The sequence below is a fragment of the Streptopelia decaocto genome (assembly GCF_964273445.1).
Source record: "Streptopelia decaocto genome assembly, chromosome: 21".
Lineage (NCBI taxonomy): Eukaryota > Metazoa > Chordata > Aves > Columbiformes > Columbidae > Streptopelia > Streptopelia decaocto.
This window is the reverse complement of record NC_138676.1, coordinates 681,743-708,271: the sequence shown is the minus strand read 5'-3', so window position 1 is coordinate 708,271 and position 26,529 is coordinate 681,743. Positions and strand designations below refer to the sequence as shown.

General features: G+C 66.3%; 3 protein-coding genes across 6 annotated transcripts; 2 read left to right on the top strand and 1 right to left on the bottom strand.

The window, feature by feature from the left end:
* The first annotated feature begins 418 nt into the window (after positions 1-418).
* BACE1 (beta-secretase 1) lies at positions 419-7,892 on the top strand. Of its 3 annotated transcripts, none has more exons than XM_082070567.1 (10): positions 419-732; positions 3,332-3,420; positions 3,561-3,777; positions 3,940-4,077; positions 4,165-4,299; positions 4,427-4,528; positions 4,650-4,799; positions 4,897-5,068; positions 5,153-5,390; positions 6,833-7,892. In XM_082070567.1, exons 1-10 carry the CDS (start codon positions 487-489, stop codon positions 6,927-6,929), a joined length of 1,584 nt encoding a protein of 527 aa, XP_081926693.1. In that variant the 5' UTR covers positions 419-486; the 3' UTR covers positions 6,930-7,892. The 3 variants fall into 3 exon arrangements, 2 of the variants coding, with proteins under 2 accessions (XP_081926693.1, XP_081926694.1); XR_014185856.1 differs by having other exon boundaries at positions 420-732; positions 5,153-6,685; XM_082070568.1 differs by having other exon boundaries at positions 420-732; positions 5,153-7,892.
* Positions 7,893-8,017: 125 nt separating this feature from the next.
* On the bottom strand, positions 8,018-14,381 carry RNF214 (ring finger protein 214; the record flags this gene model as incomplete). The annotated part of the gene is made up of 15 exons (XM_082070400.1): positions 8,018-8,273; positions 8,455-8,550; positions 8,864-8,971; positions 9,181-9,316; positions 9,553-9,929; positions 10,232-10,330; positions 10,432-10,522; positions 10,719-10,807; positions 11,088-11,184; positions 11,482-11,550; positions 12,134-12,273; positions 12,393-12,533; positions 12,770-12,829; positions 13,377-13,848; positions 14,191-14,381. The coding sequence occupies 15 exons, from the start codon at positions 14,379-14,381 to the stop codon at positions 8,208-8,210; spliced, it is 2,232 nt and encodes a 743-aa protein (XP_081926526.1). The 3' UTR covers positions 8,018-8,207.
* On the top strand, positions 13,867-26,451 carry PCSK7 (proprotein convertase subtilisin/kexin type 7). Of its 2 annotated transcripts, XM_082070533.1 has the most exons (16): positions 13,867-13,938; positions 14,693-15,154; positions 15,498-15,632; positions 15,851-16,016; positions 16,832-16,922; positions 17,342-17,396; positions 18,572-18,710; positions 19,103-19,203; positions 21,365-21,532; positions 22,457-22,564; positions 23,420-23,522; positions 24,247-24,403; positions 24,512-24,606; positions 24,737-24,830; positions 25,082-25,199; positions 25,348-26,451. In XM_082070533.1, exons 2-16 carry the CDS (start codon positions 14,705-14,707, stop codon positions 25,756-25,758), a joined length of 2,391 nt encoding a protein of 796 aa, XP_081926659.1. In that variant the 5' UTR covers positions 13,867-13,938; positions 14,693-14,704; the 3' UTR covers positions 25,759-26,451. The 2 variants fall into 2 exon arrangements, with proteins under 2 accessions (XP_081926659.1, XP_081926660.1); XM_082070534.1 differs by lacking the exon at positions 13,867-13,938 and having other exon boundaries at positions 14,382-15,154.
* Positions 26,452-26,529: the final 78 nt, after the last annotated feature.

Sequence of the window (26,529 nt, the reverse complement as noted above, 5' to 3'; positions counted from 1 at the left end):
TTAAACACCATTGGGCGGTGCGGAGCGGCCCGGCGTCGGATTGGCCGGCGGGGGGGCGGGTCTGCGTGACGTACACGGCGCGGCGGCGCCTGCCGGGGGCTGTAGTCCTGGCGGGGCGGGTCCGCCACGCGTTGCCATAGCGACGCGTCGCTGGGCCGGCGGCCCGGTCCGGCCCGGTGACGGGGAGCGGCGGGACCGGGGCACTCATGGGGCCGGGCCGTGCCGGGGAGCGGGGACCCGCGTCGGGCTGGGCCGGATCGCCGCTGCAAGCGCTTCCGCCGGCGGGCGGGGGTGCGGGCGGGCGGCGCGGCGGGCGGGCTTTCCGGGGCGGGGAGCTCCACGCCGCCATGCCCGCCGCCCCGCTCGGCCCCGCCGCGCCGCCTGCCCGCCCCGGCGCGGCCGCCCGGCCGAGGCGCGGGGCGCTGCGGGCCCGCTAGCGCCGTCCGCCGCGGGGAGGAGGCCTTTGCGGGGCGGAGGGCCGCGGCCATGGCTGCAGCCTGGCCCTGGCTGCTGCTGGGGCTGTGGGCGGCCGCCCTGCGCGCCCTCCCTGCGCCGCCGCGCATCCGCCTGCCGCTGCGGGGCGGCGCGGCCCTGCCGCCGGGACCCCGGGCGCGCCGGGCGCCGGAGGACGCCGAGCGGGCCGGCAGCTTCGTGGACATGATCGACAACCTGCGCGGCAAGTCCGGGCAGGGCTACTACGTGGAGATGACGGTGGGCAGCCCCCCGCAGAAGGTAGGGGCCGCCGGGCTCGGCCTGCAGCAGGCTCCCGCGGGGCTGCGCTCCCGCTCCGGCTCCCCCGCCGCTTCGCTCGGGCTCCCGGGGCTGCGCCTTGCGGAGCTGAGGCCCTGCGGACGCACGGAGGTCGAGCGCTCCCGCCGCCGCCGCCGGGTGTTGCGGTGCTCGGGGGCTGCGCGGTGTGCGGCGCCGGGGCTGAGCCGTGCCCGCCGGCGGGAGCGCTCCCGGCCCTGCGGCACGTGCACGCACCGGGGAGCAGCCGCCGAGCCGCGCTGGGCGCGTTCCTCCCGGCACAGCGCCGGGCGCAGCTGCCGCCCGCCTGGCTCTCTGTGCCGCGCCTGGCCCGGGAACGTCCCGAGAGCTCGTCCTGGGGCTCTCGGGCAAGCGGTGTCTGCACAGAGCAGGAGCTGGCGCATCACTGGGCTCTGCTCCCGCTCCCTCTCCTTGTCAGTGTCCCTCGTGTCCTGGGAGCTGCGCTGCCCGCGTCACGCGTGTGGCGCCGCCTGCCCGTGCGCTGGGGACACGGTGGCTGCCGAGGGCCGGGTGCTGGCCCAGCTCCTCCTCTCGTTATGGGTGAGATTGCGGGGATTTCTGCTGCCAAACCCATTCACACAGCCTCAGCAGCAGCTCTGGCCCGCAGCGCCGCGGGGGCTTGGTGCTCGAGGGCCCGTGTTCCCTCCCGTGCCCGGGCTGCCGCTGCCAAGGCGCCCGGCGCCCACGCAGGCTGTGAGATAAGGGCTGGCTCTTCCCCACGCGCTGGCTCCTGCACGGTGCCCGGCGCAGCTCCGCACACGTGGCGGGAGGGAGCGACGCAGCGAGACGTGAACCGCGCTGGGGAGTGACACCAGCGCCGCAGAAACCGGCTCCCTCAGCGGTTCCGCGTCGTCCCTGAGCGCCCGCGATTTATCTTCTGCTCTGGCAGGGGATGTTTAGGGAAAACGGGAGGAGATTATTTCTAAAATCTAGTTTTAGATGTGATTTCATCATCTTTTGCCTGAGAGCTGCCACGTGTCACAGCTGCCAGATATTTTCTGTGCAAACCGCCTCTTTCCAGGCACTCGTGCGTTTCTGAGCCAGTCACCCTTTTGGGCAGCTCCTTCCAGCCTTGGACTCCTTCCAAATGTGAATGTGGTGTGTGTGCTGGAGCAAAATCCCTCCAGGCGTTGTAATGGAATTAAAAGATTCACATGAAAGAGCCTGGCTGTGCACACGCAGGAGATCGGGGAGCAGGGAGGCTGTTTGTCCGTGGGGATGTTTGTCCTTCCCCAAGGCACAGGTGCAGCCCGGGCACCCCACGCTGGTCCATCTCCCTCCTCACCTTTCCTTTCTCCTTCCTGGTGCTGGCAAGCCAGTTTCTTTGTTCTGTCACGCTTCAGTTTTGGTTCTGAGCTGTGCTGCGCTGCAAAAGCAGCCTCAGCAGTTAATTGCTGGTACAGTCGCGTCCCTGAGCGGGTCCGTTGCTCTGTGTGCGCACACCGGGCTCCCAGCACCGTCTGGTTCATAAATCCAGCGGGAAGAGGGCAGGAGCGCAGCGTCCTCCCCGCCGCCCGCGTCCCCTCCCTGCGGCATCAGCTCCACAGGATTTTCTCCAGGGAAACGCGTCCCCTGGGGACCCCGGGGAGCGGCGCAGATGAGCTGCGCGGAGCAGGTGGCTCTGGTGACGGATGGGACCGCGCCGCCCCGGGAAGGGCCGGTTGCCAGGGGACGGTCAGGCTGCGCAGCGGGCGCTGAGCTGGCCCCGCAGCTCTCGGTGCTCGCCCCAGGCGGTTATTGCAGGGGCAAACATGCCACTGTGCTCCTTACCCAAGGCCTGAAACGTTCCCCTGGGCAAGAAGCCGGCCTGGGGTTGGGGAGGGCTGTCCCCCAGTGCAGCACAGCGTGGGCAGCGCTGCCTGGGCCACGCTGCCTGCAGCCAGCCATGGAGAGAGCTCCGGCAGCTGCAGCCCAGCGCTTCTGCCATCAGCACAAGCGCAGTGGCCTCCTTCCTGTCCCCTCTGACCGCACGGGTTAAGGGCCACAGCCCCGGTGTGCTGCTGGCGGGGCTGGGGGTCAGAGCTCGCCCCGCTGCACAGCCCCGCTCCTCCGGGCTGGGGCCACAGCGCAGGGGGGGTTCGGCTGGGGCAGGATCCAGCCAGCGCTCCCAGCCCGGCGGGCGGTTTGCCAAAGCCTGCGCGCTGGTAATCCCGGCGCGGGCAGGAACGCGCGGGAGCAGAGCTCAGCATATGGACGGCCGATTAGCGGCTCCAGCCGTGCGCGATTGCAGCAGATCTGCGAGCACACGAGGTTTCCTGGCAAGGGGAGCCCGTGCACCCCGTCCCGCGGCGCTCCCCGCGGCCCTGCCCGCTGCTCACGGCTCCCGCCGCGTGGTCAGGCTCCGGGCTGCGCTGGGAGCTCACGCGCTGTTTGCCCAGCGCCGGTGTTTGCTCTGTGTGTCGCTACTCCTGCTCCAGTGCCGTGTCCTCGCGCAGCCTCTGCGCTGTCCCTGAGTACGGCCCTTGCTCAGCACAGCGAGCACCGCGTGCCAGGCGTGGGGACGGGACAGAGCTGGGCGGCGGGTCCCACCGCCAACACGAGCCTCCCTTCTCTCTTCCTGCAGCTGAATATCCTGGTGGACACAGGGAGCAGCAACTTTGCGGTGGGAGCAGCGCCTCACCCCTTCCTCCGCAGATACTACCAGCGGCAGCTGTGAGTACGCTGGGGGGACGCGGAGAGCGCAGCCGCCGCCCCGTGTGCCCGTGACGCAGCCCCAGCTGCACAGACCCGCACTGTCCCTTGCTGGGCTTCGTCCTCCGCACCGCTGTGACTGCCTCGCTGTGCCCTTGCAGGTCCAGCACCTACCGCGACCTGCGCAAGGGGGTGTACGTGCCCTACACCCAGGGCAAGTGGGAAGGGGAGCTGGGCACTGACCTTGTCACCATCCCGCACGGCCCCAACGTCACCGTCAGGGCCAACATCGCTGCCATCACGGAGTCGGACAAGTTCTTCATCAACGGCTCCAACTGGGAAGGGATCCTGGGGCTGGCGTACGCCGAGATCGCCCGGGTGAGTCCTGGCTCTGCCTGGCGCTGGCCGCAGACGCGGCACCCTGGCGCAGCAGGGTTCGGGTTCCGTGTCCTGAGCTCCAGTGTTCCCGTCACGGGAGAGCCCCTGGAGAAGGGACAGCACTGATGCATCCCTGCCCTGCCCCTGCTTTTCCTCCCGCAGCCCGACGACAGCCTGGAGCCCTTCTTTGACTCGCTGGTGAAGCAGACGCGGGTGCCCAACATCTTCTCCCTGCAGCTCTGCGGGGCCGGCTTCTCGCCCAACGAGACGGAGGCGCTGGCGTCAGTGGGCGGCAGCATGGTGAGCAGGCCAGGCCGCCCGCGCGGGCGGGACGGGACGCGCCGGAGCGGGGCACGCGGCGGCAACGCCTGTCGCTCCGTCCTGCAGATCATCGGCGGCATCGACCGCTCGCTGTACGTGGGGGACATCTGGTACACCCCCATCCGCAAGGAGTGGTACTACGAGGTCATCATCGTCAAGCTGGAGGTCAACGGGCAGGACCTGAACATGGACTGCAAAGAGGTGAGGGGGCAGCAGGGACCTGCCCCACGGGACGCGGCGTCGCTGCCACCGGAGCCGCCCACCTGCCGTCCACGGGGATTGGGGGCAGCGGGGGCTTCGCCTGGGTCACTCTGCCCTTCCACCCCAGTACAACTACGACAAGAGCATCGTGGACAGCGGGACCACCAACCTCAGGCTACCAAAGAAGGTGTTTGAGGCTGCCGTGAAATCCATCAAAACAGCTTCCTCGGTCAGTGAAACCCATCCCTCCCGCCGCGGGCACGTCCCCAGGGCCAGCGCGGGCTGCGGCGCCACAGCCCAAGCGTCCCCGCCGCCCGCACGGCGCCCTCACCCCCCCTTTCCCCGGGCAGACCGAGAAGTTCCCCGACGGCTTCTGGCTGGGGGAGCAGCTGGTTTGCTGGCAGGTTGGCACCACCCCTTGGCACATCTTCCCGGTCCTGTCCCTCTATCTGATGGGGGAGGCCACCAACCAGTCGTTCCGGATCACCATCCTGCCCCAGGTGAGCGCCGGCCCTGCCGGACCCTGCCCGCTGCCGAGACCGTGCGGGGTGGCAGCGCCGCCCGGCCCCGGCCCTGGCGGCACCTCTGTCCCTGCAGCAATACCTGCGGCCGGTGGAGGACGTGGCCACCTCTCAGGATGACTGCTACAAGTTCGCCATCTCCCAGTCCTCCACGGGCACCGTCATGGGCGCCGTCATCATGGAGGGCTTCTACGTGGTGTTCGACCGCGCCCGCAAGCGCATCGGCTTCGCGGTCAGCGCCTGCCACGGTGAGGGCCGTGCCGGAGCGGGGTGCAGCGCGCGGGGACACGGGGACGGCGTGGTGACCGCGGCTCTGCCCTCTGCCACCGCAGTGCACGACGAGTTCCGCACGGCCGCGGTGGAGGGGCCCTACCTGCACGGCGACATGGAGGACTGCGGCTACAACATCCCGCAGACGGACGAGTCCACGCTGATGACCATCGCCTACGTCATGGCGGCCATCTGCGCCCTGTTCATGCTGCCGCTCTGCCTCATGGTGTTCCAGTGGCGCTGCTTCCGCTGCCTGCGCCGCCACCACGACGACTTTGCCGATGACATATCCTTGCTGAAGTGAGCGTGGGGGCTTCGGGGGGCACGGGGCCGGCACACGCGGGTCCTTTCTGCAGGGCTGAGCCCAGCGCCTCAGCCCTGGGGACTCGGGAGCATCGGGACTTGCAGAAGGAGCAGAGCTCAGCAGCCGCGTCCCGGGGCTGGGGCAGCTGCTCTGCTCCGGCACCAGGATGAGCTGTCCCTGGCTCTGCCCAGCCCTGCCAGGCGTGATGGAGCCGTTCCTGCCTGTCCCCTGCCTGTCCCCTGCCTGTCCCCTGCCTGTCCCCTGCCTCCTTCCAACCCCAGCTGCCTGAGCCGGGCTCCAGCATTTCCATCCCTGGAGGATCTATCCCAGCACTGGGCTTCTCGGGGACAGCCCCAGGCTGCCCGGGACAGGGCTCCCATCCTGCTGCTCCGTACCCCGCTCGCTTTGCCCTCCCAAACCGTCCTTCCCCCGCCACCGGCCCCAGGACCCCCCGTGCCCACCCTGCCCTCCCGGGATGAGCAGGAGCAGCCACCCGTCCCCTTTGGCTCGTCAAACCCCTCTGGGGATGGGAATCTGCCACACGTCCCTTCAGCACCAACGGCACCTGCTCCGGAGCAGCCGGTGGCCACTGCCCCACGGGCTGTCCCCAGGTGCCCAGAACCAGGACAGAGTGATGTCCCCAAGCCCGGCCGCTCCCCAGCCCACCCGTCCGACCGAAAGCCATAGGGGAGCCAGCGCCGGGCTGCCCCGCAGCCCCCGCCTCACCGCCGGCACGGCCCGCGGCACCGGCACCGCGGCTGCTCCCGCTCGCTGCCCGCGTCCCGGCGCCTCGGCCGCTGCCGCGGTGTGAGGGCCAGCCCGGCTCGGGCGGCAGGCGCTGCCTCGGGGGCTGCAGCGTTTCTTAGTTTTTAAACACATGGTTGTATTTATTTCATTTGTTTTTAATAACGCGTGTCCCTGGCAGCGCAGCTGTGCAAATCCCAGCGTGTAAATAGCAGGTCCCACAGCACACCCAGGTGTACAAACAGCGGCCGCTTCTCACCTGTACAATATAGACATATATCTCTATTTTTAATTCTAGTGCTGAAAGCCACTGTTCCAAACCCAACATTAGGGGGGTTGGTCCTGTTTTGTTCTGGGTTTTTTTTAGTCTTTTTAGCCCCCTGCTCAACCCCGGGGCCTTGGCCAGGGCTCGCTCGGCTGGAGGCGCTTTCCGGACCCGCGCGCGGGGGTCGGGAGGTGCTGAGCACCGGAGCACGCGGAGCCGGCGCCCCGGCCAAGGGACCGTCCTACAGCCCTGTCCTCGCCTGGGCGCGCTGCGGATGTTCTGGTGCGTGAGGACAAGCGTCCCCAGGCAGGCGCCCTGCAGCGTGCAGGATGTTCACCGCGCTGCGCTTCCTCCTCTGCCTGCAGCCTGGACAGGAAAGTGCTTTGTTTTAAATAATGAGATTCGCTAATTAAAGCAACGCTCCTCCAGGAGCACGGGGCCGGGCTGGCAGCCGCCCCGCGCAGGGACGCTCGCAGCTGAGGGGGCCGGGAGGAGCAGCGCAGCTCTGCAGCATCCCCGCGCGTAAACTCGTTAACTCAGCCCTGCAGTTCCGTGTCTCTGTGGCAAAGCAGCGAGGGAGCCGGCGGGACGAGGAAACGCACCGCGCGGGAGAGGCCAACCAGCCCTCGAGCCGGGCATCGCCGCAACCCAGCACCCGCACCCCAGAACTGCCCCGCGGCGCCCAGCACCCAAACCTCGCTCCGGAGCCACAGGCACCCGGCGATCCCGCTCCCCTGTGAGAGGGCGGTGAGCACGCACGGCCCTCCGCACCCTGTGCCTGCCCGGGACCCCCCGCACCCCGGACTCTGCGGCGGCCGCTGCCTTAAACCACGCCAGCAGGCGTGTGCGTGGCGCAGGAGCTGAGACTGCGGCCAACCCGGGGGTGCTGTGCCCGGCAGCACCCGCACGGAGCGACCCCGAGGCACGGCTGCCGCGAGCAGCACCGAGCGTGTGCCACAGCCTGCAAATCGGGGGAAACGTGCACAGAATAAGTGCAAGGTTTGAAGTGGCGCTGAGCACCTCGCGATCCCACCAAAACCCCTGGAGAAAGGGTCGGCGCCTCAGCCGGGCTTGGGAAGCGCAGGAGGGGAGAAAGCAGGAGCTGCCGGAGGTTGGGTGGCGTTACCCGGAGCTGCCGCAGGTTGGGTGGCGTTACCCGGAGCTGCCGCGCAGCCGGATCCACGCGCTCCCTCCCCAGCGCCCCAGAACAGGCGTGTGTGGTCCCAGCCCCGCGGAGGGGATGGGGATGGGGACCGCGGGCTGGCGCCGGAGCCTCCTGTACTCTGTAACCTACTGTCTGTGTAAGAACAATGAATGTTAACACGGTAAATTATTATTACATTAAAAAAAGACCACCAAAAAGTGCTCTTCGTCTGCAACCTGTCGATTGCTCGAAGGGTGATGGAGGTGGCGGGGGAGCGGCGCAGGGGCAGCGAGGCGTCCCACCCCAGCGAACGGTTGTGGGGAGCTGCTGGGAGCACTGGGATGGAGAGGGAGCTGCTGGGAGCGAAGCGGGAGCAGCCACGAGTGTCCCAGCAGGCAGGGGACGCTCAAACGCTCATTTGAAGAGAAGGTGGCAAGGCCGCGAACTACGAAATAAGGAGCAGCACCAAGTCACTGCATAATATACACACTTTATTTATGAATTTGTATGTATACAGACTTTCTATACACACATTACCTATATAATAAAAATGTACATGTGTATACATGGTCGTATAAATATAGAACTGTAGAAATCTTAGAACCGATCCTGTCTATTCACAGCAACTCCTCCTGTGGGACGGCTTTGCTCGAGCGGCCGTCATTTGAGACTTGGGCAGAAGGGACAGGTGTCATTCGTGTTGGTTTGTGCCCAGAATTTGATGCACTGGAAGACAGAGAATTAGTCAAGAGCCACAGGCGCATCTCAGAGGCCACAGGCCAGGATGTGACCCTCACGGCAATGAGCGTGGGCTGGCAGCAGGAACAAGGACAGCCCTTCCCAAAGCCACCACCGCAGGCTGGCCCGGCCAGGAGCCAGGACGGGGCGGCAGGAGCAGGACACTCACCTCCTTGTGCAGCGCGTGCGAGCAGGCCATGGGGTGCAGGTCCCCGGGCTGCACCAGCTTCTGGCACATGAGACACAGCTTGCAGGCAGCCGGGCTCTGGGGCAGCAGCGAGGGGACACAAGGGACACGGGCACCAAGTCACATCACGTGTTCCATACTCCAGCTACTCATCCCACCGCAGTTTGAGCCGTTCCTCCCTCTGCCCGCAGCCGTCACACGGTGTCAGAGCCCCCGGCACCCCTCCTGTGGACAGTCCCCTCTCCCCCAACGCAGACCACGTCCCCAGCCCTCGAGTGGCTGCGTGAGGAGACCCCAGCTCCCCTGGCTCATCCTTTCGGCCACCTCCCCAAGGGCTCCCTCCGCTTCCCCTGGGGCCAGCAGAGCGCTCCAGAACCTCAGAATCCCTTACGTGCGAGGCCGTTCCGGGGTACGCCACCTGCGCCGGGGGCAGGAACATGGGCGTGCTGATCTGAGGCAGCGCAGCGGAGAACATGGGGGCCCTGATGCGACCGAGCGGCTGCGGCGAGGCAAACGCGGCACGTCAGCAAAGCCCGGGGGAAAAGAACAGCCAAGTTACCCGAGTCACCGCGGGGAAAACGGCTCCCGAGAGCCGCGCCGCAGTCAGCAGAAACAGGAGCCCGGGGACACGCCGGCCACGCAGCCCGAGCTCTGCGCAGCCCCGGGAGCAGCCGCGGCCTCTCCCCGCAGCCCCCGCCGCTCGCCCACCTGCGCCCCGGCCGCCGCGCGCTCCTGCTGCTCCGCCAGCCTGGCGGCCACCAGCTGCGTCAGCTCCTCCATGGTCAGCCCCGCCATGGTCCTGCGAGCCGTCTTGATCTGCTGCAGGATGTTGGTGAGCTGGGCCCTGTGGGACAGCAGCCTGCTGAGCCCCCAGCGAGCCCCCCGCTCCAGGCGAGCCCGCCAGCCCAGCCCTGGGGAAGGCCGGATCGCAGCAAGGAGCGTGTGCGCTCACCAGCCTTTGCTGCTCATCCTCCGCCTTCCCTCGCCTCCCCCTAATCCCACAAGCACCCAGAGAAACCCCCCCACCCTGTCCCACCCACAAATCCTCCCCCTGCGGGCAGGACAATGCCAAACACTCACTTGTTGCACTGCGGAAACCGAGCCAACAGCTTCTCCAGCAGCTTTTCCAGCTTATCGGCCGGCTGCAGCCTGTGGAACTCCGGAGTGACGTTGACGGCGCCCAGGCCGGGCGGAGGGGGGATGGCGGCGGCGGGGGCCACGTGCGGGCTGTGCGTGCCCACCAGCGAGGCCACGCCGGGGCTGCTGCGGCCCTGCGGGGCGGGCAGCGGCGGGGAGGGCTGCGCGGGCCGCGACACGGCGGGGGTCAGCAGCGGGAACGACAGCGCCCGGGGGTCTGCGCTGGGCATCACCATGGGCACGGGGACGGGCCCGATGGGGAACGGGAGCCTGGGGGTAAGGGGCGGGTTGGGCTGGAATGCCGTCAGCATGAAATCTGTCTGAGAAAGAGAAACGGGGGGAGAAGCGGAGGCTGGTTAGAGTAAGCCTGTCTGAAAGCAGAGGCCGGCGCCTTCCTCCCCAGCCAGAAGCGCAGGCGCCGCCGGTTACACCCCTCACAGCAACGGAGAGACCCTTCCGCTCCCCTCCGCGCACAGGGCAGCCCACACAGACAGGGACACGCGCGGGACACCGGAAAACGCGGCCCCACGCCCACACAGGCAGCGCTGGCACCGGCTGCTGTCCCCAGGCCTGGCAGCGTGTCCCCGCGGTGACGGCCGCGTCTGGCCGCAGGGACACTCACTTCTGAGGGCGGGGGCGGCAGCGTCGGCGTGGGGATCTGGGGGAGGCTGCTCAGCTTGGTGCCGTTTCTCACCATCTGAATGTGGTCGTTGAACTGGTCCTAACAGGGAGGAAGGAAGAGATGCGTTTAGCAAAGCCTCTGCCCGGTGAAGTGCAAGAACTGCTCGCTTCTAGGCTGGGAGCCGGCCGGCAGGAACTTACTCGGACACTTTCCTTGGTCATCCGTATCCTGTTCAGCCTCATCTCCCACTCCTGCTTCGGCCTCATCGTCTCCAGCGTGGGTGGCGCAGACCTGCAAGCACAACTACACTTTCCCTCTTGCAACTGTGCTCTCGCTGGCAGCAAAGTGGGAGCAACCAACTGCCCCGCGCCCCCTCCTGCTGTCCCCCACCCCTGAACTGCCTCCCCGAACCTCCCGTGGAAGCAGAGGGGTGGGTACGGAGGGACATCTGGGTTACCCCACCGTTCCTGAGACTGCCCGGACCCACTTGAGGTAGGTGAGGTGCAGCTCCGCTTCTTTTTCCGCTTCTTCTAGTTTCAAGACCAGCAGCTCCTTCCGGCTCTCCAGGGACAGGATCTGCAGAGAGAGGCCGCACGCGAAAAGCAGCTTTTGTATTCCCTTGGTTCACGCTGCCAGACTGTGACTGTGACCTCCTTGCTGAGCACCAAGCTTCATTAGTTAGTCCCAACTACCGTTTACCGCGCTGGTATTTTCTTATCCCTTTTCTCGTCCCATGGAAAGGGGGACTCAGCCTCATCCCCACTGCTCCAAATGTCACACAATCATTCACTATGACCTGGAATCTTCAAAATACTCTCTTCGACAACCACTTTGCGGGTAAGAAGTCACCACTAACCTCTGCTTTCCAGGCCCGCTCCGTCTCCTCGAGGATGTTCCTGTTGATCTCATTGTGCTGGTTCTTCAGCTTGTCCAGCTCCATCTCCCAGAGCTGCCTGCAGACGGACACGGAGCGCGCTGCTGCGGGCTCGGGCACCGCAACGGCGCCAAACAGGAGAGCGGCGACTCCCGCAAAACCCAGCGGGAAGGGTGCTCAGGCCTTTACGGCACGAGTATCTGGGAGCTGCTTGTGCCCAGCCTCAAGAGGCCTGACTGCAGAGGCTGGGGGCACCCGCGCAGCCCGTCACCAGACAGCACCGTCAGACCCACCATCCAGCCCACCCCGCCAGGAGAGTCACGTTCCCCCCACGCAAAATGACCACAAGGAAAATGCCAGCAGGTAAGAGCCTCACTTTTCATCAGACTGCTCTGCGATCAGCGAGGCGATCTTGTTCTCCTTCTCCTCCTGCTCCTTCAGCAGCCTGCACGAGAGAAGGACAGACAGACTCACCTCCTGCAGCCGCAGATGCCGCAGGTCCCGGGTTCAAACAGCACCTTGGCGCAGCCAGGCGCCAAATGCAACCCCACGCTCCACAGACGTTGGGAAGTCGCCGCTGACAGGCTCCCGAGCGAGATTTTGCTGTATCATGACACTGCCCGAGGAGCGTGGCACAGAACCAGCTGCCAGCGCAGGGAGCTGCGTCGCTCCAACAGCAGCAGCTTTGCAACCGTCTGCGTGGCGCAAAACGGGCCGAGCGCCTGGAACCACTGCTAAAGGAGCTTTATCTCAACAACAAAGAATAAAACAGAAATCAGAACCCCCCGACATAACGGAACGGCTCCATCAAAGCGCAAGGCCAGCATTCAAGAAACCGTCAGACCGTCACAAACAACTCGCGCCTTGCTCGTGTTAGACCCCGAATGGACCGACACTCTGCGCTCACCAAAACACTCGCTGCTTCCAAACAGCGGAGCGTGCGGTCCTCTTTTGCTTAACTCAGTCTACATCAGGTAAGTGGTACCTTTTCTCCCCAAAAAGCAACACTTTCTATTCCATGCTAATACCTCCGGCCTTTCTCACAGAGTTTCTCAATTTCTGCTTTCAGGTCCTGCTCTTTCTGCAAGAATTCTTTCTTTTCTTTCTCCATCTTCTTCTTCGTCTCTTCTCGCTTGATCGTAACATCCTGAATTGCTTTCAGGATCTCCTACAGCAAAACAAGCGTCACGCAATCAGAGAGCAAAGTTCCAGCGCCGGTTCTGTTTGAAACGGCATCAGCGGCCGTGCCAGCGGGCAGGATGACACAAAGGGGACTCGGCCAAATACCTGGTGGTTCTTCATCTCCTCTTCCCTCCGCTGCTGGAGCTGCTTAAGCTGCACCTGCAGCTGATTCTCCACTTGCCGCTGCTTGTCCAGCACCTCCTGGTAACGCTCCTTCAGCAGCGCCCGCTCAGACATCATTTTGTCCTGCAGCGGAGAGCAGAACCTTAGGGAGAACCGTCCCTGCTGCCAAAGAGGGCACGGACAGGGCAGGAGAGCTCAGCAGTAGGAGCCCAGGCGGCGCCGCTCTCCAAACCCACAGTTAAACAGCCTCGCTGGCACCGCTCGGCTCTCTGGAGCAGAACGGGCGAAGGAGGCAGCGCCTGCAGCTGCCGCAGCCCCCAAAGGGGAACCGACCCCCCAGAGGGGGCCGCGACACCCACCAGGTTCTTCTCAATGTCCTGATCGGTGTTCGTGTCCGTGTCAGCCGTCTTGAAGTCGGTCTGCAGAGAAGGGGACACTGTCAGACCCCGGGACCCGTCGGACCCCTGGGGACACCGTCAGAGCCCTGGGGAGACCGCCAGACCCCTGGGGGCACCGCCAGAGCCCCGGGGGCACCGCCACAGCCCCGGGGGCACCGCCACAGCCCCGGGGGCGCCGCCAGAGCCCCGGGGGCGCCGCCACAGCCCCGGGGGCGCCGCCACAGCCCCGGGGACACCGCCACAGCCCAGGGAGCACCGCCACAGCCCCGGGGACACCGCCAGAGCCCCGGGGACACCGCCACAGCCCCGGGGGCACCGCCACAGCCCCGGGGGCACCGCCACAGCCCCCGGCCGCTCCCCAGCAGCCCGCGGCCGGTCCCCGTGCTCACGCTCGCTCCCAGGCGCGGCAGCAGCTGCCGGCCCGGGCCCCGCCAGCCTCACCGCTCGCCCGCAGCGTCCCCACGCTCCCCTCCCCGGCAGCACCGGGTTCCCAAACGGACCCCCGGAGCCCCCGTGCGCGCCCCAGACCCGCAGCCCCCGCGCCGCCCGCCCGCGGCCCCGCACCCACCTGCACCGCGATGTTCTGCGAGGGCCGGCCCGGGGCCGCCTCCGGGTCGGGCTCCCCCGCCGGCCCGTCCCGCCCCCCGGGCCCGGGCTCCCCCTCTGCTCCGGGCGCCGGGGCCGGGCCGGGGGCGGGCGCGGGCTCCGTGTGCGCGGCGGGCTCCGTGTGCGCCGGCGCCGCCTCGCCGGGGCCGTCCGGGGCGCTCCCGCTGTGCGGAACAAACAGCTCGGTCACGGCTCCGCCGGGCCCCGCGCGCGGCCCGGCCCGCCGGGCGCACCTACCTGGCGGGCGGCGCGGCGGGCCCGGGCGGGCAGAGGCGCGGCGGGGCCGGGCCCGGGGCGGCGGCGGCGCCGTCGCTCTGCGGCTGCTCCAGCGCCATGGGCGGCGCGGCGGGGCCGGAGCGGCGCGGCCCGAGCGGAGCGGAGCGGCCCGGCCCCGCCCCTTCCGGCGCACGGCGGCGGCGCGCGGCAGCGCCGCCCTAGCGGCGGGGAGGCCGCGCCGGCGCGGCCGGATGTGACGCAGCTGTCAGCGGCCGCGGGCTTCCGGCAGCGGCGCCGGCCCATGCCCGGTGAGTGCGGCGGGACGGGACGGGACGGGACGGGACGGGACGGGGGTAACACGGGACGCGGGCCGGGCCGGGCCGGGCCACACACGGACACGGGCCGGGGCGGCCGGCAGCCCCGCGGCCCCCAGCGCCCCCCGGGCCTCTCTCGGCGGGGTCACCGGTCCCGCGGTCACGGCCGGGCTGGGGCGGCCTGTTCCGCCAGGGCGCGGGGAGCGGGCGGCGGCTCGTCCCTGAGCTTTGGCCTCCCGGACGCACTTTGGCGTCCCCGGCTCCGCCCGTCGCGGTGTGTCCCGGTCCGCCCCGGTTCGCGGGCCCCGCGGTGCGGCCCCTCGGCAGCTGCCGGGCTCTCGGGAGCTCCGGGTAGGGAGGGAAGGAGCCTGGAGCTCCGTGTCCGGCACGGTGGGACCGGAGGCGCTGGAGGGGGAGAAGGGCCGGGGGTCGGTCATGGGGAGGTGCCGGGCCCGGGGACTGCGGGCGCCTCCGTAGGTGCGGGAAGCGGAGCGGGAGCGCCGGAGCTGTTCCCGTGGGGCTGGGGCTGGTGGGGCTGGGCCGGGCTCGGGACCAGTTTCTGGCCGGCAGGAGGTTCCTCGGGCCGCACCGCAGGGGAGGGACAGGTTTGGTGGGGCTCCCCGAAAGAGGAACTGGCCCCCGGCTGCGGGCGCCTCGCCACGTTGGCCTCGGTGCCAGCAAGTGGCACCTGTGCCAGCGGCCGCGGCCACGAGAGCTTCTCACCGCCGCTCCGTCCTGCCGTCCGCAGCCCGCCTGTCTGATGCCGCCGTGGGAGCGGCGGGCGCCGCGATGGAGCGCGGGCATGGAGGCCGCGCTCTGCATCCACACGTGCCTCTGGCTCAGCGCCGCCTGGGCGCCCCCGGCCGCGGCGGAGCGCGGCGCTGAGCCCCCGCACGGCGCTGAGCCCCCGCACGGCGCGCTCAGCTGGGCCGTCAGCCTGGACGCGCCTGAGGAGCAGCTGGAGCAGCGGGCGGAGGAGCTGGCCCGCAGCGCGGGGCTGCTGAACATGGGCCGCGTCGGGGAGCTCAGGGGCCATTACCTCTTCGCCTCCCGGCCCGACGGCCGCGCGCCCGAAGCGATTCGGAGGTCGGTGGACACTTTGTTTGCACAGCACGACAGCGTGCGGTGGCACTCGGAACAGAAGCTGCTGAAACGTTCCAAACGCAGCCTGCGCTTCAACGACCCCAAGTACCCCCAGCAGTGGCACCTGGTGAGCGGTTTTCCAGCTCTGGCCGTGCCGGGCTGTTTGCGTGGCCACGGGTGAGCTGTCGCCTGGCAGCCAAACGGTCACTTTCTGTCCTTGTGGCCAAGGGTAGACGCACAGGGAGCTCGCTTTGCCCACCGTGATAGCAGGAGGAGGCAGCTTCCATGCTGGCCCCGCGGTGGGCAGAGGGGTTTCGGCCAGGGGATGCTGCATCCAACAGATCTCCCCCGACTGTCCCGTGACTCCTCCCTGTGCTCCCAGCCTGGCCCCGGCCCAACAGCTCTGGGAGCCCCTTTTCTCAGCGCTGACCCGGTTTTCCTCTCCACTCGTCGTCCTTTCTGGTGCTTAGAACAACCACAAGAGTCCTGGGAAGGACATCAACGTCACGGGCGTCTGGGAGCGGAACGTGACGGGGCGCGGTGTGACGGTGGTGGTGGTGGACGACGGTGTGGAGCACACCATCAAGGACATACAGCCGAACTACGTGAGTCCAGCGCCAGCTGCATGGCAAGAGGGTGCGAGGGGGATCTGGTGCCGCTCTTGGTCCCTGTCCCGCAGCAGCGTTGGGCTGCAGCCCTGCGTGGAACCAGCCTCTCCATTCCCCTGACTTCTAGGCTGAGTTTCAGCCCGCGTGGCATGTTTTAGGTCCTGCTTTTCCCAAAGAGAGGAGAGCAGAGCCCTGAGCCGTGGGTGTGTTTTCAGAGCCCAGAAGGCAGCTACGACTTGAACTCCAATGACCCTGACCCCATGCCTCACCCCGATGAGGAGAACGGCAACCACCACGGGACTCGCTGCGCCGGGGAGATCGCCGCCGTGCCCAACAACAGCTTCTGCACGGTGGGAGTCGCCTACGGGAGCCGCATCGCAGGTACAGGCACGCTGAGGCAGCCCAGCCGTGTCCTCCCAGCTCCCCGGGCGCAGCTCTGAGTCACCCGCTGCCGCGCTCGGGCTGGCTGCTCTGCTGAGGGAGGAACCGGCGTCTGCCTGAGCTGTGTCTCGGCGGGACGCGAGAGCTCTGCGCCAGGCGGGATGCAGAGCGGAGGACGCTGCTGCTGTGTCACCGCCCGGGACGTGATTCTCTGCATCCTCAGCAGATGGTGCCACATTCCCTGGTTGTGACGGGGGACTGGGGTGCCCGGGGTGCCGCAGGGTCCCAAGAGCTCACCCCAGGGCGGCTCTGCAGCCCAGTCTGGCACTCGCCCCGCCGGGTGCTCCCTGGGCACCCGCTGCCTTCATCCGGCAGCATGGCAGAGCCGGGGCCGGGGCCGGGAGAGCCAGCGCAGTCCCGGCTGCTCCGCTCGGCTGCGGCAACGAAAAGCTGTGTGTGCCGCGGCAGGCCGGGCTGGGATGGGTGGGCTGTTGCGCTGTGTATAATTAGGCTTAATTGTGGTGTGTGCCTGCTTTCCATTTGTAATGTCCTCTGCTAGCCTGCACTGTGATGCAGAACACTAATTATCAGCGGTTTTTGTCACTGGAGACTCAGCGCTGAGCTGTCACTGGGTTTGTGGGAGAAGCAGCCCTGTCCCCCATCCCAGCGCAGCGGTTGGGGTGTCCTGCAGCTCCGGTTCGGTCAGGCTGGGACAGCAAGTGTCCCTGCTGTGACCCTGCCAAGGAACCTGCCTGCGCTGTTTGCACAGCTGGTGGGACCCGCCTGGGTCACGTCTCCGTGTCCCCGTCCTGCAGGCATCCGTGTGCTGGATGGGCCCCTCACCGACAGCATGGAGGCCGTCGCCTTCAACAAGCACTATCAGATCAACGACATCTACAGCTGCAGGTGAGCCCGGGGACCCTGCACCAGCCAGATGGGTGTGCGAGGCGGTTCTGTCACCTCTGGGAAGGGACGCAGCAGGTTTCTGTCACTGCAGAGCTGGCCCGGGCTGTGTATGGCACCTGCAGGCTCTGTGTCCCCGCTGCAGCCGGCTCAGCCGTGCGATGGGGCTGGAATGTGTGAGGAGCTGCCTGTTCAGTACAAGTCAAACATTTCGTCTGCTGGAATCCGACCCAGGGGCACAGGGCAAAGGCAACAGCAACATCCCAGCAGCGAGGGGCCGGCCTGCGGGTGGGAAAGGGCAGCGCGCTCCGCTCCCAGTCCTGCTGCTGGGCGCAGTGCTGGCTGCTGGGAGCTCGCTGTGCCGGGAGGCGCAGCCGCTGTCTGCCGCCCCGGGCTGTCCCTTATGGTTTCTCTCTTTGCAGCTGGGGTCCCGATGACGATGGGAAAACCGTGGATGGACCCCACCAACTGGGAAAGGTAAAGCGCCATCGCAGTCCCCGCAGCACGGCTCACCCGGGCTGGTCCTTGCCCTCCGGCGCCTGGCCCTTCCTGCCTCAACAGGCGAGGAGGGTGTTGCCGTGGCACAGCGCATGTTTGTTCGCTTCCGTGGCTGCCAGCGGAGGTGTTGTGCGTTATGAGAGCTGCTGTTGCTGCGGGAGGGCAGCGTGCAGCCAGTCTGGGGTGAGCTTTCCATGCTGGAAAGCAGGAAAATGCTCTTTCGCAACCGCCGGTGTTATTCTGACAGCTTTTGCAACCCAAGGGAGGCTCTCTGCTCGGGAGATGGAGCATTCCCAGCGCTGGGGGTGGGAACACACCTTCAAATGCTGGGAGGAAATAAGGGGCTGGGGCGATGGCTGCAGTCGCTCTCGGTGGGAACGTGTCAGACTGAGGCTGCTCCTTCCCGGGCCATCAAGCGTTGTGCTGCTGCCGTGTGCTCGGCAGCCTTGTCCTGCGCTTTTCTAACCACAAGGCAGCGGTTACGCTGCTGCTCAGAGCAACACTGACAGCTCAGCCATCCGTCCACGATGACAAACGCCTTCCAGTCCTGCAAGTTAATTTATTTTCTTCCTGCATGCGGAGGCAGCCGTAACTGGCTCTGGGACACAAAACCGAGCAAAGCTTTGCCATGCTGAGCCAACGCAGGACGTGCCTCCTGCTGCTGCAGTGTTTCCAGCTGGGTTGCTCTCTTGCTTGTCCATGGACACATCGTTTTTCTGGGTGGATATGGCCCCTGTGCAGCGTGTCGCCTGGAAATGTGCTTCCTGAGTTGCTGGAGTGGTTGTGCTTTCCGGTGAAGGCAACGCACAGCGTGTGTGGGGCTGTGGCCGCGCGTGGGTCGTGTCTGCTGGCAGGAAAGCCCCAATGCTGCAGAGAAGCTCCAGAGCAGGCCCTGCGGAGGCGGGGAGGGCTGGGCCTGCCGCCTTTCCTCTGCAGCACAAACACCTTGTGCTGCGCTTGCCTGAAAGGCTCCTTTGCCTTCTTGTTTAATTTTTAATGCAGAATCCACTTAAAATCCTAGTGAGCTGTAGGTTGGCTGCATTGCTGCCTTTGTACCACACTTGCTGTGGGGCCGGGGGATGCTCAGCGGGGAGGGGGACAGACAGGACCCTCCTGCCGCCGGGTCCTGAGCGGTGCCGGGCCCTTGTCCGCAGGCCGCCCTGCAGCACGGTGTCATAGCGGGGCGCAGGGGCTTCGGCAGCATTTTCGTGGTGGCCAGCGGCAACGGCGGGCAGCACAACGACAACTGCAACTACGATGGTTACGCCAACTCCATCTACACAGTCACCATAGGTGAGTGCGCCTGTCGTCTGGCTCCTTCCTTCCCCGCGTGGAAAAAGGAGATTAGCGGAAAATCGCCAAACCTGCACGGGTGGAAGTGGGAATCTGTGGGCATTCCCGTGTTAGAAAAGAAACCTGTAACCCGCCTTCTTGCAGGCAGAAGCTACACGAGGGGTAGAAGATCTGTGCAGCATTAAGCACAGTGAAAGGTTATTTGTTGGGGCTGCCTTTCCTGTAGATCTTCAGCCGTGCAGAACACAGGCGTGGGGCCGGTTTCCCAGCGCAGCTGCCAGCCTGTGAAAGGCCCAGCGAGCACGACGGGTCCTCAGGGGCTCGTCACCTCGCAAGTCCAGCAGGTAACATGGAACCGGCTCCACACGGTCAATGCCTTTCACTGTTTGCAGGCGCGGTGGACGAGACGGGCTCCATGCCGTTCTACGCTGAGGAGTGCGCCTCCATGTTGGCCGTGACCTTCAGCGGTGGGGACAAGATGATGAGGAGCATCGTGAGTACAGACCACGCACACGCTTCCCCAGCACTGCAGTTGGGACAGCTCTGTCCCTTCTGGTGGCCCCGCGGCCGCCTTAGGCTGGCCGGTGGTTCCTCTGCCGTGCAGGGAATGGTTGTGCTTTTTATCCGGTCCTACGTAAATCATGCTCAGAGGGAGGTTCCTGTGTGTCGTTGTTCCCCGTGTTGTCACTGCCTGTCGGGCTGTGACCTGCAGCCTGGTGACCGTGTCTCTGCCGCGGTGGTCGCGGGCACAGGGTGTTCCTGGCCCCGTGTGCAGATCCCGGCTGTCCCATGTGTGTCCCCTCAGGCACAGGCACGTGTCAGACCCCGAGGGACAGGGACTGCGCCGAGGGGATGCGGGAGCACAGCCGAGCACGGAGGGCTGGGAGCAGCCTCGGGCTCTTTGAACCGCTTGGCACCGGCTCCTTCCCTCTTCTGGCACATGCGCCTCTCCCAGCTGAACTTCTCAGAATATTTTTATCAGCTTTTCCTTTTTTTTTTGCCAAAAAATGACTTCTTGTCAACAAAATGTCCTTTTTGCCCAAGCCAAGGAGCCGGGCCTGTTTTCCCCAGGCCTGACCCAGCGTGATCCTCCCTCGGTGGCTGTCGGGCTCCACAGCCCGCGTGGCTGTGACCCGTTCCTGTCCTGGTGGACGAGGGACGGTGTCCTGCGAGCAGGGACGCGTGGCTGTGGCTCCATGCCTGCCGGAGAGGAGCTGGATCCAGTCTCCTCAAACAGGCTTCCCCGCGTGCTGGGTAAACTGGGGGAGCGGGGAGAGCCCGGGCTGGGACTCGGGAAGCTCCTCATTCAGTTCCAAGCCAGGGAAGGGATCCGCACCTCGCTAGAGCACCCTGGCTCTCCTCACGTGGCAGGGAAAGTAAAACCCAGAACAGAGCTATTTTCAGAAGTAACTTCTGTTGTCCTGAGCGGGTTTGGAAAGCAGTGACGCAAGGAAAACAGGAACCAGCAGCCAAGCAAGGGCTCTGCTGCGCTTCGATAGGGAGTTCCAGAGCTTTGGGTTCGTGTTCAGCTGTCGGCCTTCGGGGCTGTGAGACAGGAGCTGGTGTTGCAGCGAGGAGCCAGGAGCCACGCGTGGCCTGGGCGGCGTGTGCCAGGGCCGTCCTGCCGCTCTGCCGTGCAGCACCGGCTCCTCCAGCACGCCCGTGCCACGCTCCGTGTCACAGCCCTCGGTCACAGTGTCACAGCCCTCGTTCTGTTGGAGACTCTGCTCCGAAATGCCCTTCAGCTGTGCTGCAGCGCTGTCAGAGTTAACGGCGCAGCAACCATCTGCAGGGCTTTTTTCTGTTACCAGACTGTGAACTTGGTGTGTTTTCCTTAATGGGAAGAATTTAATATGGCTTCTGGCGCTGGCTGCATTTCCGACTGAAAGTGTCTGCTGCTCGGCGTGTTCGTGGTGGGCCGCGCAGTGTCCCAGCGCAGGCTGGAGCTGTTGGCAGCTGGCAGAACGCTGCGGGGTCAGGCGTGCAAGGCAACCGAAGCCACAGCTTTTGGCAGCGCAGGCGATCTGCCTGTGGGCACAATCGGTCTGCAGCGATGGGACGTAATTTGGGAACCTCCTGATGGCTCTTTGGAGGCTCCATGTGCCCTGCACAGTCCCGTGGGTCCCTCTGCAGAGGCCCTGTTGTGCTGGAGGGAGCTGTGGCCAGCAGCGAGGGTGAGGAAGGTCCCAAGCTGCAAGTGCCTTGAGTTTTCCCCAAGTTGTTTAGTTCAGGCCCAGTTCTCTGGGCTGGGGAGCTGTGGTGGTGTCCTTCCCACCTTGTACTGGTTTTTGCTGGGCACCCGTGTCCTGGCCAGGAGCTGTCCGAGAAATGTTTCCAGTTCCACTGCTCCCAGAGCCTCTGCCCCGCTGCTGCCCTGCCCTTGGTGGTGTTCTGCTCGTGGCTCCCGCCTCCCAGCCTGATCTCTGCGACCACAGAGAGAAAGCAAGCTCATGCACTGCAAATTCCTCCCTCCTGCCTGGGGAAAAGCTGCCCGTGTGGAAGAGAGGATGGCGAGACACATGTGGCTCACATGGGCAGGGGGTTTAGGCCTGGCAGAGCGGGAACAGGCGCCACTGGCTGCACAAAGCCCCGCGTCACCGCCACAGCAGGGCCTCAGCGGCCTGACCGGCGGCATCTATGCTGTTTCCCGGCAGGTGACAACAGACTGGGACCTGCAGAAGGGCACGGGCTGCACGGAGGGCCACACCGGGACGTCGGCCGCCGCGCCCCTTGCCGCGGGCATGATCGCGCTGATGCTGCAGGTGCGGCCGTGTCTCACCTGGAGAGACGTCCAGCACATCATCGTCTTCACCGCCACCAAGGTGAGTGGCCGGCTTTTCTCCCTCCGGGTGCTGTGGGACAGCCACGCTCTGCACATTTTTGTTGGTGTCTGCCCAACCCTCTATAAATCTCACTGTCTGGCTCCCAGCAAAGGGATTGGATTTTCCCCTCGCCCCTTGTTCCACTCAGGAACGCAGCTGAGGCATTTTCCACTGTCATGATAATAAATGGGGTATGTGCTCCAGGAACGCCTCCATCTGCCAGCGCACAGCTCTTCAGGGGCTCACCGTGCCTCCTCCGCACGGGGACAGCCAGGAGCTCTGCCCTGCTCTGCTCTTTCCCTGGGCTCTCTGGAGCTGGGCTCTTGGAAACAGAAGAGCTCAGCAGCAAATGCAGCCCGTCCTCTCGCTGCGGAGAGCAGGGCTGGGCGCTGGCTGGAGCTGGAGCTGGAGCTCAGCATGGGGACGGGGCCGCTCCTGCAGCCCTCGGGAGCCACGGCCCGTGTCCAGCCAGCGCCGCGCTCGCTCTGGCTCAGGGCAGCGTTTTCCACAACTGCCAGCCCGCGTTGCCAGAACGCTGCGAGCTGATAAGTGATGGGACCCAGAGCTGTCCTGGCCTGGCCCTTGTTGATTTAAAAGACTTGGTTCCTTCTCCCCAAGGCTTGTGCCACCGCTGGGCTGTGGCTCGGGCAGGAGGCAGGCAGCAGCTGGGATGTTTCAGAGGAGAGGCATTTGTGCCCTTTCGTGCTGCTGGATTTCCTTTCTGAGGAGCTGGGAAGCCTGTTTGTCCCAGGACTTGTTTCAAACAACGGCCAACCTGTTTCTTTCTAATAAGGCCATGAGGGTTTGCTGCGGGATATTTCTGACCCTCCTCGCCTTCGAGCCAGGTTCCTATTGCTCTGGCCTTGCGGGGTGTCCCCCAAGGTGTTCCCTAAGGTGACAAGTGTGCCCTGCGTTTCTTTTCAGTATGAGGATCGTCACGCCAAGTGGGACACCAACCAGGCTGGCTTCAGCCACAGCCACCAGCACGGCTTCGGCTTGCTGAACGCCTGGAGGCTGGTGAACGCGGCCAAGGTAACTCCCCTGTCCCGTGGTCATGCAGAGCGACCCAGCCCGATGGCGGGGACGGGGCTGTCACCGTGGGGTGACACCGTTGCCGCTCAGGGCCAGCGCTTTGGCCGTCGTCCTGCCAGCCCTCGCTACGAGGCTGCTTTTGGTATGAAGTCATGAGGCTTTCGGCAATGCCTGAAACCTGCCGCTGGGCTCCCGCGCTCCCAGCACTATATATAGCCATGGAGAGCCCAGGCTGGTGGGACGACAGCTCTGAATCATGGCTGGGGAGCTTCGTCAGCAGCCCCAGCACCTTCCCCCGTGCAGCGGGCTGTAAGGAGGGTGTCCTGCCCCAGGAAACACTGTGCTCTCCGCTGGGGGCTGTGGGCTGCGTGTCCCAGGGCTGCCGGGGAGCGGTGTGCTCAGAGTGGGCAGTGGCATCCCCGTCCCCATCCTCCCCACACCTGCACTCACAGGGACACCAGGACGCATGCGTCCCTTTGGTACTCGGTCCTCCCTCAGCTGTGCTAGCAATGTCCCCTCCTCACAGGGGTTCCCAGGCTGATCTCTCCTTGCAGCCTCTGTGTTCTGCCACATCTCCTGCCCGGCTGCGCTGGGCTTGGAACAGAGCGGCTTCCAGTACCCGCTCAAAGCCACTCAGGTGCTGGAGGCAGCAAACGCAGAGCTGGGGAGTCCTGAGTGTCCATCAGCCCCTCCAGCCCTCAGCGTCCTCCCAGCAGGGCCTTCCTCCCTGGCAGCCCTGTGGCGCTGACTGCGGCCCTGGTGCTGCCAGGTTCTGTGCTTGTGAGCGTGGGGGGAAGGCGAGGGGTGTGCGGGGCAGGCACAGCCGCGCTGAGTCCTCTGGCCTTTCCCCGGCAGGTCTGGGAGTCCGTCCCGTACCTCGCCTCCTACGTGAGCCCAGCGCTGCGGGCGGGCAGGAGCATCCCGCTGCTCCCGCGGGAGCTGGAGGTGGCCTGGAACGGTAAGAGCAGGTGTGCCACACCGGAGCACGTGCGCGGGAACACCGAGGCCAGGCTCCAGTCCTTCCCGCTACCACAGCACAGGCAGCGTGGCAGGGCTGTGTGAGGCCGCGAATGGGTTAAGCGTTGGGCTGCCCGAGGTTTTTCCTCTCCCTTCCCGCTGCCCTTCCCCAGGGGAGCTGCCTCTTCCCTGGTCCCCCTCCGCGATAACTCCAGCCCTAGATTGATGTCTCGGAGCAACCAGACAGGCATGAGCGAGCTGGGCCAGGCTGGGCAGCGGCCAGACCTGCTCCTCTGCCTTTGACCATTTTAGGTAACGCTCCGGCTCCCGACTTGGCCGGCCGCTGGCCACAGAAACACAGCGCTGCCACCAGCGCGGAGCAGAGCTCAGCCACAGGCCCTTCCTGGCCCCGGCAGGGCCCAGCTCCCTCCCTGCCCCACCAGAGATGCCGTCCCGGCGCTGCGCCCCTTGCTCCCCGCTCCTGGCAGAGCTGCTGGGGGTTTGCACCCACGGGCTGTTCCCCAGGACACGGGGAGCCCGGCAGGCCAGCACCCCTGGCCAGTGGGGCCAGGGCACGGCTCCCTGTGCCGGGGGGTATGGGGGGGACTTGGCTTGGACAGGGGCAGCCGGGAGAAGGCAGAGGCGAGGGGGTGTCCCCTCAGGGCTGGCTGGAAGTGGGAGCTCTGTCCCCAGCAGCGCGGCAAACCCTGCCTTCCCTTTTCCAGTCAGCGCCGCCGACCTGCAGCTCTCTGGCATGAGGACGCTGGAGCACGTGGCGGTCACCGTCACCATAACCCATCCCCGCCGCGGCAACCTGGAGATCAGGCTCTTCTGCCCCAGTGGCATGATGTCCCTGATAGGGACTGCCAGGAGCATGGACTCGTAAGCCTGGGGGACGGGGCGCGGTGGCCCTTGCTGCAGGGGGGACACCCATGTCCAGCCTCAGCTCCGTGACCTCTCACGGGTTGTTCCTCCTCAACCCTTTGGCAGGGACCCCAATGGCTTTGCTGACTGGACCTTCTCCACGGTGCGGTGCTGGGGTGAGGAGGCGCAGGGCACGTACAGACTGGTCATCAGGGACATTGGTGAGTCCTGCCTGCCCGGGCCGTGTCCCGCGGAGCTGCCCGCTCAGCCCCTGCGCGGCCACGGCTTCGCTCCGCGTGTCACCCGGCCGGCTGGGAGAGTTCCCGCTGGTCCAACCACTTTACTTCCCAGGAGACGAGAGTCTGAGGCCTGGGACCCTGAAGCAGTGGCAGCTGACCCTGTACGGCTCCTCCTGGTCCCCGGTGGAGATGAGGGAGCGGCAGAGGTAGGACACCATGGCCCGTCTCGGTGGGGAGACGGGAGGTGGAGGGCTAAGGGACACAACCAGAAGTCCCCGGGGCACTGGGGTGCCCTCGGCACCTGCACAGGGAGCTGTGGGCTGCAGAAAACAGCTCCGTTGGCTGCGTCTGACCATGGAGAGCCACCCTCCGTGGTGGGAGCGGCACTGCAGACCCTTGGTGGCATTCGGGAGCCTCCCTGGTGCAGCAGGACCCCAGGGGTGCCTCTGTCCCCTAGGCTGCTGGAGGAAGCCATGAGTGGACGGTACCTGAGCAGCGACTTCTCGCTGCCCTGCCCGCCAGGGCTGCAGATCCCCGAGGAGCAGCGCTACACCATCACAGCCAACACCCTCAAGGTGAGAGCCCCGAGGGGACACCCCGTGCTCTGCCGGGGCTGGGGGAGCGGGAACCTGCCCCCCACCAGTCCTCCCAGCGCCGTGCTGTGCACCAGCGGGGCTGTGGGCCGCTCCAGGGCTGTTTTTGAAGGGCTTTCCTCCTCCGCAGACCCTCCTGCTGCTGGGCTGCTTTGCCGTGTTCTGGACGTTCTACTACATGCTGGAGGTTTGTCTGAGCAGGAACAACGCGGGGCTGGACCTGAGCTGCTCCGGCTCCGCCGCCTGCAGGTGGTACCAGCAGGGAGGGAAGCACCGGGCCCTGGAGAGCGGCCTGGAGATGGAATCGGTGCCACTCTACCGTGAGAAGGACGTGGAGGACGTGGAGATGGAGTGTGAGCACCCGCAGCCCGCCCAGCAGGACGAGGGGGAGGAGGAGGAGGGGTCCTGGACCCCCACCCACCCCGAGCTCAGCAGCAGAGCCGCGAGCTTCCCCGAGGCAGCCCCGGTGGGTGCGGGGCACCGGGGCCGCGAGGCGCCGGCCGAGCTGCTCTCGGAGGACGGGGAGCGCCAGCCGTGCTAGTGGGGCCGGGTCTGGCCTGCGTGCCCCTCCGGGACATCCTCCCCAGCGCGGGCAGCGGGGCCGTCCTGAGCCACCGCTGCGGCGTGGCCGGCGGAAGGCAGAGCGGAGGGTGGCTCAGAACCACGGAGAAAGCGCTGGTGGCAGAAGGGGAGCTGCCCTTCCCCTCACTCTGGAAAATGGAGTAAGCCTTAAACCCCTTCCAAAGGGAGCCCGCCCGGTAGCGGCGCTTGGGGCGTCCCTCTGTGCCGCGGCCCCACGCCGGTGCTTCCGTGGTGGCCGTGGCAGAGCCACACCGGGAGTCCCCTGTGCGCCACAGCTCCCGCAGCTTCTCCGCACGGGGAAGGAGCGTCGCCGTGTCCCCAGTTCCTGCAGGGCGAGCCCAGGAACCGCGGCAGGGACCCCGCGGCGGGTGGCAGCGGGTGCGGGGGCAGCAGGAGGTCCCTGCGGCGCTTCCCGTGGCTCCCGTGCTGGTGGGGGCTTTGCCTTGCGCCCCGAGGGCCGAGGCTGCGGGCGATGCCCGTTGGGAGCCGGGAGGGGAGGCTGAGTTGCGCTGGCAGTGGCTCATCTGCGCGCGGGGTTGGCTTGTTCACGTCTCCTTGGGTTCGCTGGTTTATTTTTTTAAGAGCGGGGGTTTGTTTTTTAATCAGCAAAGCCCTTTTGTGTAGCTTTCCAAATAAAGTCTTAAAAACCCTCCTCTCCCCCATCTGTCGCTCCTCTGCCCTCCCAGCAGGTCCTGCCTGTGGGAACATGCGTCACCCGGCCCCTCCCAGC

What these genes read in the sequence shown, in the direction of transcription:
- BACE1 (XM_082070567.1), top strand. Translation starts at nt 487, where the DNA reads ATGGCTGCAGCCTGGCCCTGGCTGCTGCTGGGGCTGTGGGCGGCCGCC. An exon ending in CGTACGCCGAGATCGCCCGG is followed by an intron (nt 3,778 to 3,939) that starts GTGAGTCCTGGC and finishes TTCCTCCCGCAG; the next exon opens with CCCGACGACAGCCTGGAGCC. An exon ending in GGATCACCATCCTGCCCCAG is followed by an intron (nt 4,800 to 4,896) that starts GTGAGCGCCGGC and finishes CTGTCCCTGCAG; the next exon opens with CAATACCTGCGGCCGGTGGA.
- PCSK7 (XM_082070533.1), top strand. Translation starts at nt 14,705, where the DNA reads ATGCCGCCGTGGGAGCGGCGGGCGCCGCGATGGAGCGCGGGCATGGAG. An exon ending in AGGACATACAGCCGAACTAC is followed by an intron (nt 15,633 to 15,850) that starts GTGAGTCCAGCG and finishes GTGTGTTTTCAG; the next exon opens with AGCCCAGAAGGCAGCTACGA. An exon ending in GAGATGAGGGAGCGGCAGAG is followed by an intron (nt 24,831 to 25,081) that starts GTAGGACACCAT and finishes TCTGTCCCCTAG; the next exon opens with GCTGCTGGAGGAAGCCATGA.